Source organism: Zonotrichia albicollis, chromosome 17 (assembly GCF_047830755.1).
Source record: "Zonotrichia albicollis isolate bZonAlb1 chromosome 17, bZonAlb1.hap1, whole genome shotgun sequence".
In the NCBI taxonomy this organism is placed as follows: domain Eukaryota; kingdom Metazoa; phylum Chordata; class Aves; order Passeriformes; family Passerellidae; genus Zonotrichia; species Zonotrichia albicollis.
The window spans coordinates 13,213,463-13,225,400 of NC_133835.1; the positions used below are offsets into that span (position 1 = coordinate 13,213,463).

Consider the following 11,938-nt stretch of genomic DNA (forward strand, 5'->3'; position numbering starts at 1 on the left):
TCTGCTTCTCTTTACTGTTTTACAGACAACAAAATAAATAAAATGAACAATGGATTCTGTTATGATGTGCATTATTAACAGGATTGTTTATTAAATTCTTAATCAGTAACATCCACTTTCTTATTTGTTCATTGAAAACAAATAGTAATATGATTGCTGGAAGTTTTACAGCTGCTTGAGATATGCAGTAATCAGGAATTATTTCTGGCTTTTAATAATTTACAGCAAACACAAAACCCCACAATGCAGTACCTAAAATAATTTCCAAAAAAGAGGCACAATAGTAAATTCTTAAGGAAGTCTTTCACTCCCTTCAAATACAAAAAGCTTGGTGCAACATCATGCAGTGCTTTAAGACCAAAGGCAAACCAATTCCTGGATACGTTTTTGAACTTCACATTTTTCTGGCCAGAAAGAACATATTTCATTATCTTTTCTATGTGTACTATTGCCCATGGCACTGTTTCACAGCAGAAACCACAGAATGGTAGTAGCAGTAGTCTGCAAAAATCATAATTACTCTTATAGTTTGAACAAAGAAAAAGAAGATTATACTCTAAGTACAGAGATAAAGAAACTAAATAAGAAACTGACAGATACTCCTTTGTCTCTGCACTTTTTTTTTTTCCCTTAAGTGCAGTCAAATTCAGTCAATATATAGAAAAACATTTCATTTGCAGAGCAGCATTCACAGCCATCCACCAAACTGCAGTTTGTTTGGTAAATAGACTCTGGACAGGTAATCTGCTGAGACAGTAGTTAAAACTTGAATTTCAGCCTTCAGTTTAGATGCTGCCATAATTTCCAGCTAAAAGGGGGAAAAAAGGAGGAAAAATTAATGTGTGTAGGAAGTTAAGTAAGAAAATTCCATCCACTCATTGTATGTGCATGTAGAGCTGGAAAGTTGTTCAGAGAGACATCCCAGGCTTTTCTCAGTCTTGCCTTCTTTTAGGGCTACAAAACCTGGCTGGCTCTGCTCCCCTAAGAGCTTGTCAGATATGGAATCTGTCCTGTGGGGAGTATGAAATAGAAAATAGTGGGTTTATACAAACCTCTTTTTTCCACAGTGGCTGACAAGCAATGTAAGGTCTCTTCTGAATACTTGCTAATTTATTTTCATCTTGCTTTGTAAAGGGAATCAAGGCATCTTTGCGTATGTTTAATCTGCAAAGAAAATAAAATTCTTACATTTTCTCACACACTTAAAGATATATTTGTCCATCTTACTTCCTTATATTAAGCCAAAATAATGCATGGAAAGAGTAATGGATTTAAATGGATTTTTGTGTAGTAAAACTGCATTTGCTGGGTGTGAAGCAGAAGGATACTTCTGTTTCTCCTGAGGAAATAACTCACCTCTCGAGGTCAGATGGAAGGAGACCAAGCCACTTGATAGAGGGAACGGTGAGATGATGGGCCTCAAAGGACATGGACTAAAATAAGAAAGGTCACTGTAACATTCAGTGATCTGTAGTTTAACTTGGGGTGTTCTTTCTCCATTTCTTTGCTGAACAGTTCCCCCATCCTGCCCTCTGCCTTCGCCTCTGCCTGCCTTCCATGCAGTGTGCCCATACCTTGTCTGTAGCCATGTAACAGGATAATATTTCCTTGTTCCTCTTTATTTCTTCCATTAATGTTCCACACTAACACAAGTATCCCTAAGCAGATTCTCAGGCCAGAATAAAATCTTTAGCAATATAACATTATTTTGTGCAAATCACCCATCTCACAATTAGGTTCTCCTGCTCCCAAGGTCCCTCCAGCCTTCGTTCCTCTTCTAAGGCAGAAACAAATTGTGAAACCTTTTCTATTGGGACTGTCTGAAAACTGCCTGTGCAGCAGAGAAAAACTGTGAAATATGGTTAAATCAAACACCTGGCATTTCTATGCACTTTCTTTTGTTGCAGGAAGAAGCTGTTTCTGCAGACACAAGGTCTAAAAATCACCTCTTTGTGCTGAATCAAACTGCTAAAAGGCAGCACCCATTCTGACAAAGGCTGTAGCATTTCATGCATTCCAGCTTCCAGGCTGGGCTATAAAACAAGGTATTTGAAAGGGAAAAATATACTCACCACAGATCCATATTTGTAGACACACATTATTTCTACACCTGGGTTGCAGAATAGCAAAAGTCAAGTGTCTGTCTGTCTGCACAGTGGGCATGCTTAAAGAGACTGTTTAAAAATCAGTTTCATGGCACAACAGTTATGGCTTAGTGATTAGTGATTTACTTATATTTTTAGATTATGTCAAAACAATCAGATTCTCAGCATGTCACCTTCATGTAGTTAAATGTTTCACACTATCTGTGTGCAGTCAATTCAAACCTAAGGACAATCAGCTATTTTATACATTGTCCAACATCTCTTATTAAACATGTATTTCTTTATCCTGTGTAATTCATATTTCTTAATACTATTTCTTTGAGCAGCTGCCTCTCACTTTGGAGTAATCTCCCTAATTTCAGGTGGGATCAATGTAGATACATCACCTTCTGATTGTGTGGGATTTCTGAGCTCTCAGAACCTTCCCATAAGAGTGAGAAAGGCCATTCTAAACAAATTTTGCTTTCCTTTTATGCCTGTGAGCCTCTGCAGATTTACCATGTGGATCTGCATCCATAAGGGTGAAAACAGGAATTTGAAAAGAATCCCACAGCTTCCTGACCAAAAGTCGTGTATTAAGATCTGGTATGCCTCTTCCCTAAAGAAATAAAAGAAAAGCAGATGGTTTGATATTAACTGAAACAACATCTGGCTACATGTGTGTTTATATTTGCCATTAAAAGCAAGCAAACAAACAAAATGCTGGCAGAACCATTTCTCCAGCAGCTGTTTTGCAGGGAAAGTTCAATGCTCCTATTTTGGCTTTGTGCAGAGGGAGGGCCAGGCTGGGAGCAGCTGGGCAGGTGTTCTGGATTATGGGCACTGCAGGAGCATCAGACATTCCTCTGTTCAAGGAGTTGATTTGTGAGGTCTGGGAGTTCATACATAGATGTACCCTGGTGTCTGCATAAGCTGGGGTAAGAAGGTCACTTTTTTATCTTAAAAAATATTTATTTATTTATGGCACTAATGGAACAATAGGAAATAAGTTCTTGCTATGACTGACTGAAGCTGGACCATTTGTGGCATAGCATAGTAGAAGTGCTTATCTCTCTTAGGAATGACAAAATGTTTTTTCCTCATTGTATGCATATTTCATTTACACATTCCTGTTAATTCCCCTGGCTCCAGAGCTCTTTCAGTACAGTCCAAAATCAACCAATTCTGTTTCGTTTGGGTTTGCAAAACCTCAGGTCCTGAAGGACAAAAGGTCCCTCAGCAGCTGAGCCTTTCTGAGACTGAGCAGCAGCTTTGCAGCAGCACAGGAAGCTGATAAGCTACCAAGCTCTGAGGACATGTTTGGAGGAAATAAGCCTTTAGAGCATGTATTTCATATTTCTATGAGGATAATTAAATTTTAACAATTATTGTTAAATATGTTTCATATTAATTTCATTATGGCTTTTTGCCCAGGTTTGAGCAGCTCTACAATGCTAAAGTATTCCTTAAATGAGGGGCAGCTGGAGGATATGAAACACAAGGTGCATACCGTGATCATGATACATGGGGACACTTTACTGAAGAAGTCATCATCCAGGAGTCTCTGGAAAGTTGCATCTTTTTCTACAATTAATATAAATTTGGCATGTGAGGTTAAATCTTTTGTGTTAAGGCCAGCTGTGTGTAAAATGATCCATCACACCAATCAATTAAAGCTAACTGCTCTAAAATACCTGTTCTGGGGCCAAGAGCAGTGATCATGACTCAATTTAAGAGCCAACAAGGAAAGCAAAAATTACCAGAACGTTGTTTAACTTGGAATATTTCTTGTTTTTACTTTCTTTTTTTCTGTCTATGATTAGAGTTCTTGCTCAAAGGATACTTTTAATTCCTTGAACATTAGATGGCACAGTGACTGCCTAAAACAACAAAAATGAGATTAATCATTTTAAATTGAAAAAAGGGTATATTTTAAAATAACAACGTTAGGTAATGAAGGACACAATTTCATCCTGAAACCACCATTCCTCCTCTATAAGCAAGATCAGTTCTGACATTTTCACCTCTTGACAAGTGTGTTCAACCATTCGTGTGCACTATTGTGTAGTGGTCTAGGAGTCCCCCTGTCACAACAAGATGCTTTTCAAAAGTATTTGTGCCACTGTTGCAGAAAATTGTTCATCCTATGGGCATGATGGAGATAGTAACACCTTGATTAATGTTTTATCTGTCTTAGCCAGAAACAAAGTCTGCTTGGTGTGAAGATTGCAAATTTAATACAGACTTAAAACATTTAAACAATCTTTTTGTAAGACCATTAAATTAATACTTTTGCTGGCCTCTAACCTGATATTATGAGTATTTTGGAGCAACACCTTGAAGATATGGTGATGTTTACTTTACATCTTCAGTTAGGATTGGCTGAATCTGGCAAGCATATGGATGGGAAAACAGGAACTGGAGGAAGAACTTGGTCAAAAGAGAATGTATATATGGAAGTGTGTGGTCTGTTTTAACTCCTGACTGTAAATCACCCCAGTGCCAGAGTGGAGCAACTCAGCAAATAAAAATATGGAGAACAGTAACAGGGGATTTAGTGCTTACAAACAAAGTGTAATGGGCAGCTAAGGTTACCCTTCAATTTTGAAATGACCAACTAAGGCTTACAATGAACACATTTTTCAGAAAATTGTGACATTAGTCAGCAAGTCTGAGTTTTATTTCTGTTTTCATTCTCTGCACCGCTGTAGAAAATCTTTCAGGACTAGGCCAGTTGAATCTCCTCCCCCTAAAGCAATTTTGACTTGTTTTCTCTCTCTGCCAGAATTCAATCTGCTGTGACAGATATGCTGTATATTCAGAGTGCCCAGCATTCTTTCCTTCAAGAGCACTCATTTGACAGAACACTGTAACATAAAGCCTTAGATATGAAATATTATATCATGTAATACACCTTCCTCTGCAAGGATCTCATGGCAGAAGGTAGTGCTAAAAACCATATCCAAAGATTTATTCCTGGTGGGTCTAGCTCAGAATTAGAATACAGAGTCTGAACTTCAGAATTACAATACAGTTCAGCAATATTTTAATCTATTTTATTCACTCAGGTTGTAATGCCTCAATTTGTCCCAAGCAGAGGTTTGTGTAATAAATGTACACTGTGACCTGAGCTACAAGGAGTGCAGGTTATCATGCACAGGCAGATGCTATGGATTGTGTTTGTGGTTTATAATACATACTGTTGCACTGCAGGTACAATTCACTTTTGTACCATCTTCCTCAGTGTAACTTAAATTACCAGCAACAAAACCTTTAGTTGTAGACAGCTGGGAAAAATAAAAGTTGTACAGAGTAAATGGGAAGTCACTATATTGCACAGACAAAGCAAGAAATCTGAAAAGAATTCCCACTGGTACTAAGCAGTGGTTCACAGCCTTCAGCCTTTTAAACACCAAGCAATGTTCTGTCCTCATGGACATAAGGAATTACAAAAAAATATTTTAGGTATGAAGGAACCCTTGTAAGATACGAGATATGGGTTAATTTGCAGGTAGTTACATTTCTGATGTCCTTTAAATTTTCATTTAACCCCCAAATTATCAATTCATGTGAGTAGAAACTTGTAAACAGGTGCCTTGCACTCTGAATTTTAAGCACTTCTTTATATGATAACAAGAGCCCCTGTGATTTTCGCTGGCAGTTTGTCCCAAACCCGTTGGAAAAAGCAAACTCTGAATTTTCTGTGAAGAAAAAAACCTTTTGAATGCCACAATAAACCATGACTAGGTTTCATTAGCACCGATGAGACTTTGAATTATTTAATTCTAGCTGACAACTTTTTGTGCTATTTCCCCTTGTAGTTTAATCAGTTTAATAAATATTTGGAAATAATGACAGAAATATTGACAAGAAGCTGCTTACCACATGCAGACTTCTCCGGGGTATCTTCAGCATGCAAGAAATGTCATTGATTATATGGTCCACAACACTTTGGCTACCAAACAGGAGAGTATCAGAATAATATATATCTCTAGCAAGACAAAATATTGTATTTGTAATTATAATACTGAAACAGCTGCAGGCCCATGAGAATTTGATAAAGAACAAACCTAAAGCATTCTATGTGCAAGAATCCTGCAGGTTTGTATCCTGCAGGTTGATTTTCACAAAAAAATACTTAAAGCACAGCTTTATTGGAAATTGTAGAAATTTACTCCATTACCTTTTAGTTGCATAAGTGTTGCTCTGTACCATCTTATAGATCATTGATAATATTTTGAGCGTCAGAGCTGGAAAAAAAAAAACATTTTACAAAGTATTCTGTCCATTTTCAGAAATGTGTATACAATAATTAGTCTTTATATTTGTGTCCCATAAATAAAAGTTTGACACATACTGTGAAAATACAGAGAGATTGTACTATTCAATAGACTCATTAATTTCTAGCATAATGAGAAAAAATATGAGGGGGTTAAGTGAGGGAATGTATGCACTAATGTCCAGGCCAAGAAATGAAATTACTGAGTTAGAAAGAGAAATGAGCTTATTGTCTGTATTCCAAGGTTCCTTTCTGGCCAGTTTTTTGAAGAAGGGTGATGTTTTTACATTAAGACTTATTGAAAATGCCTTTAGTTGATATCCATTAATGGAAGGGAGAAACTCTAGGAATATTCTATTAAGTTCACTGTCACTCACTATAATTTAATAGAGAAAAAAAGAGAAAAGCTGAAAGGCTGACCATAGTATCAGCTTATATCAGCCATACATTTCCAATTTGTAGTGTATAATATTTTAATTTTTTGATGTTCTTTAAGAACTTGGGAACTAAGAAAAAAAGAAAAAGAAAAACCCAAGAACTCCACTTAGGACTTTTTTTTAACTTACCAAATCTTCTTGCTGATTGAGGGCAGTCACTTCTTATTTGTTTTGTAGTACAACCTGGTATCATCTGTAGACCTACAGAATCTTTAAATCTGACATAATGCAAACAAACACAATAAACTGCAAACTCCCTGAGTACAGGTGAATTGTCTGCAAGGTAACTCAGACCCAGAAACCCCTTTCCTATGATCAAGTGCTATTTTCAGAGTCAGCACAGAAACCATCAGCTTGGGTGGGCTTGGGGTGGCCAAAGGAAAAAGGCAGCAAAGACTTTCTCAGGAAGATGCTTCAATACCGAATTAAAGTATAAAGTATATAAGTTTCCAGACAAAATTATAAGAAAAGGATTTGATACATGTTTAGAACTGTTAATGTATCAACATCAGTAATTACTTAGTATGAAAACAGAAGAAATCAGAAGAAAAAAATCTGAATCATTATGACAATAAAAATCATCTGACACAAGTGACTTCCTCAGGTAGACTATATGAAAAACTGTTACTATTTCAAAATAGAATAATATTATCTAAATTATGCCCTTAAATTATTATCAGGATAACTTAATTGTATTCTAAGTGTTGGAAACAAAAAGGGAGTGTATCCTGCTCTAAACAGTTGTTTAACCTAAATGAGCTGCAGTATTTCATGTTTCACCACTCCACATCTGAAGGTGCACATTTCACCAAAAGACTCAGTTATTTTCTTAAGGACACTTCATTATTTTACTCTAAAGTAATTTAGTGCCTTATGATCCTGCCTTTAAAGCATTCTATTTCATTTCGGAGTTTTGCAGGTACATTTAAAAGTGCTGGTTTAATGGCTCTAATTTGATCCCAAACCACATCGTGTTCCCACATTGGTTTGTGCGAGGTTTTGCTCCGCGCGTCCTTTGGGTGGCGGAGCGCGCCCGCTGCACAAACCCACAGGGACAGCCCGCGCAGCATCTGCCCGACGGCTTTAAAGTGACTTTATTGCCTTTGTGTTGCAACATTTTAAAGTTATTTGTGCTTTTCGCTCGCCTGCTCCCGACATTGGAACTGAAAGGAGAAAAACTGTAATCAAGACTTCCCTGAATTACTCTCAGGTTAAACCTGGATCATTCCCGTTCGTCCAGCAGGGCAGTTTCTGTAAGGCATATCTGAGATTACACTTCTCCACCAGAAATAATGGTTCTGCTCTTTTGGATGTGATTGATGACTCTTATTTTTAACATACTGTGATCTTAACTCTTTTTAATTTGAACATTTTCCCCCATATGTGTTCAGATGGTAACTAACAGCTCACATTTGTTTTTCTAGCATGGAATGCCATTTCCCCAAAGACTGCCAAAAATTGCAAAACTTTGTGAGAGTATTTTAATTTTACAGACATCTGAGTGAAACATTTTTGTCAAACTATCAAGACACAAACCATTAAATTCCCTGGAACCTACAAGCTTTTCAGTTAACTGATTACCTTCAGGCCCCTCAGGTTTTTTGATTGGCAGAAGTTTATTGTTCTCATTAAATGAGTTTTCCACCAGAGTGTTACCCTGGAAAGTTTGCTGTGCTTCCTCAACCTTCAGTGTTTGTAATGTGTCCATTTACAAGCACCTCTGCAATCTTATCAATCTGAATATCCTTTAACCCACTGATGTCCAAAGCTCTTACAAGGCCAGAGACAGATTTGTGTTTTCCTTTACTATTTTGCTAATGTATTGTAGAAATCAGCTAATCTCTCAGGTTTGATTTTCAGTTTAAATTAACTCCTTGGGAAAATATTGTTGCACAAACAACTTCTACAAATCACAGAATGTGCTACAAAGGAGAACAGGTTTCTTTTTCTCTGATCCTCTCTAGGTCAGCTGGCAGAAGATCTGAAATTTAGATAATGTACTGCAAGCTTGGTTTGCTTTATTTTGCTGGTAATGAACTCAGAACAACAACACACAGGTAAGAAACACAGCAGGGAGAGCTGAGATGCATCTCTGAGGAATAAATGGATAAGTTTATCACTATAATTTTAAGAAATATGATACACCATGAGGAAAAGCAGAGGAAAAGAAAGTAGGAAGCACTCAAAGGGTTTGAAGAACAGAATTGCCAATAATTTCTTCCAGCCTAAACCAGGTTTTTTCACTCTAACACAACCTATCATTTCTGGCTTCTAGTGCTTCCAGAAAAGGATTGTTTATAGGACCTCCCTTTCCTTTCCAACCCCTATTACAGCAGTTTTACATTTCCCTTTGTGCTGTGGTCTGCTATTACTTAATACATGATGATGCCTGTTCAGAGTGGTTACTAAGCATTTCTTTTTATTTGTCCATTACTTTTAAAAATTATTTCTGGATTCTAATGCTTATATAATACTTATGTATGGTTAACTTTTCTGGAAGTTCCATAATCAAATTCATATTCATGGCATTTGTATTAATAGAAGGCAGGACTTTGAAATATTTCCTACTTACTCTATGTTCCTCCAGTCTGCTCTGTTGGCCACTGTGAGAACAGGTGCTTTTTTCTGGGCCAGGCTTTGAACTACACCTTGGATAACATTTTCTATTGCTTCAAGAACCTCAGAACTGAAACAAAGAGAATTAACAACACAGATCATATGATAAAATCTAGTTCTACTTTGAGTTTTATCAACTATCTCCACTCTTACAAAAATCATGGGAGCCAAAAGTGCTTACAGCATACTTTGTGTTCAAAAATGTGGAGGAACACTTTAATTTTTTTATTTTGTTTTGCTCAGTTTCCCTGATACCTTTGCCTTTCCATTGCAAATACATGAATAGAGGACACAATTTAAAGTATATTTCTGTTCAATCCTGTAACCATCACATTTTTCACCAGCTGAACTTCTAGACCAACTGGCTGGTTTGTGACTAATGATTAATGTTTTACTATAAATGAGGTAATATTGGCTTTGGCCATGATTTTGGCAAAGTTGTTTTTAAATGCTATAAATTTAAAAAGTGTTCAGGACTACAAATACTTCCTGTTGTAGCATTGCACATTAACCTTTTGATCTGCTGCCCTGAACTAACTGCTAAGGCTTTTAATTACATGAAGGCTCAGTCTCAACAGACACACCATGGAAAGAATCAAATCTGTATCTTTCACCTAAAAAGACAAAGCAGCCTTGCAGCAGATCCCTTACAGTCAAACTCCAGGCTGGGTTGAGTGTTATGACAGATGCTTTTTATTTTTATAAGCAATCTGACTCCAGTGTTTCAGCTGTCCTTAAAATTACAAGTGTACTCTGCATTATCCTGAGTCTAGGTAGGAATTAAAGAATTCATGGAACTTATTTTAGCTCAAAGTTTTATCAGCAAAGTCCAATTCTGTCATTAAATAATGTACAGAGAAAAGATGAGTCAATACCAGCGATGCCACACAAAATGAATTATCTCAAATCAGCAAGAATGATTTTTTAAATTAAGCAGAATCTTCTTAAACAATAATGAGCTGTCTTTAAAGCTCACTTCTATCAGCTGAATATGTTTCTTCCATTTTATAGCTCAGCTCCCACACTCTCTCCACATTGCTGAAACTAGATTATAATTTTTAGAGCAATTTAAAATTTCAGAAGAACAAAAATTAGTGTTGAAGACAAAAAAATCTGTATAGGCAGATGGATGAAAGAACAGATAGGTTGGAATTCTAAATCATGTCATTACTTTGATACTCCTAAATATTTTATTTATTAATTTTATTCTGTCCATTGTAACTATCTTAATATTCCAGATGTATTTCAGAATTGCTGCAGAATTTGCAAGCCCAGGTTTGTGTTCCAATCCCACGTTCCCCTTTTGCTAGCCAACAGAAATGGGAAAAGTAACATCTAAAATGCAAAATAGGAGGAAAAGGACAGGAAGTCTCCATGTACCCCCTGCTGATATTCTGCCTCTTTTTGCAGAGATTATCTGAATTTTAATAAGCAAACATATGATACTGGCCAAGTATGCCTACTTAAAATTCACTGTGGTTTAGTTAACAATGACATCTGAGCAGAGAAAGGGAAGGTGCTGAGAGAGAAGGAGAACAGATCTTTGACATAAATGGCACAAAATATTAACATTATAGCACCTTTAGCAAGCTAACAGGATACACCAAAGAAACAGTTACAAATTAAAATCTGCAGTGTAACTCAGACCGGTATATTGCCAAAGTCATGAGCCAGAGACCAAGAAATCTCCAAATAATAATGTTAATAATATCCTTTTCTTTTTAAAATACCTTCATGATAATCCCAGACTGGTCTAGCTGCTGAGGCTGATGTACTGTGTGCAGAAAGGCTCTTTAAAAATTGACAAGGGTTTTTTGTTGGTGTAATTCAGTAAGCTCATTTTGTCACAGTTTTCTGTTTTTCTGTAGCCACAAACTTTTTGGAAAGGTCTGAAGGAATGAAGATGCTGTTTGCAATCCAAGACCCCATTTGTTTTTGTATTGGATTATGCCTTTGCTTCAGCATGAGCCTGTTTGGTGCAATAGTGTCCTACCTACTTAAACATTATCAAAGAGAGTGGAGGTGCTATTTTTTACATTTTTTACCTGGGGACGTGGCTCTCCTGAGCAGCCAGACTTGTTTCCCTGAAGCTGGCCTTGCTCCCAGCTGGAGTTTCAGTGGGACACAGACCGTGCTCCTCCATGAAGGCTGCTGCAGGTCAGTCCAGCTTCTCTGGATAGGGAAGAAGCCCTGTTAAAAAAGAGACAAAAAGAGGTTACCACAGAAATTGCAAATGGCTCTTCTGCTTGCTGGATGTAAAGCACATAACCTGAGCTCAAACCACAGGGTCACAGAGGAAAGGCAGAAATTTGCTGTAGAAACAAAAGTCAAGGTTTTCCCACTGCTCCAGACTGACCAGCTTAGGGCTCCTCCCTCCCTTTATAAAGAGTAGGAGCTGGCACACCCCATCCTGGCCATCTGAGGGCTTTTTACACCCGCCATGTTTGACTGAGTGCTTTTCCTGACCATCCTGGCCAACTTGGAGCTTCTTCCACCCTTCCACACCAAGCAAGCTCTTTTCC

The 11,938-nt window shown here is 37.2% G+C and overlaps 1 protein-coding gene across 1 annotated transcript; it reads right to left on the bottom strand.

The window, feature by feature from the left end:
• Positions 1-155: 155 nt before the first annotated feature.
• Positions 156-11,596, bottom strand: SPO11 (SPO11 initiator of meiotic double strand breaks). The gene is made up of 13 exons (XM_014268468.2): positions 11,462-11,596; positions 9,373-9,486; positions 6,930-7,018; positions 6,268-6,334; positions 5,967-6,075; positions 5,285-5,371; positions 3,928-3,964; positions 3,595-3,704; positions 2,604-2,703; positions 2,073-2,110; positions 1,357-1,433; positions 1,053-1,164; positions 156-808 (listed from the first exon to the last, which is right to left on the bottom strand). Exons 1-13 carry the CDS (start codon positions 11,557-11,559, stop codon positions 689-691), a joined length of 1,158 nt encoding a protein of 385 aa, XP_014123943.1. The 5' UTR covers positions 11,560-11,596; the 3' UTR covers positions 156-688.
• Between the last annotated feature and the right edge of the window lie 342 nt (positions 11,597-11,938).

What these genes read in the sequence shown, in the direction of transcription:
- SPO11 (XM_014268468.2), bottom strand. Translation starts at nt 11,559, where the DNA reads ATGGAGGAGCACGGTCTGTGTCCCACTGAAACTCCAGCTGGGAGCAAG. An exon ending in TATGGATGCAGATCCACATG is followed by an intron (nt 2,111 to 2,603) that starts GTAAATCTGCAG and finishes TCTGCAACCCAG; the next exon opens with GTGTAGAAATAATGTGTGTC. An exon ending in CTTCCATCTGACCTCGAGAG is followed by an intron (nt 1,165 to 1,356) that starts GTGAGTTATTTC and finishes TTTTCTTTGCAG; the next exon opens with ATTAAACATACGCAAAGATG.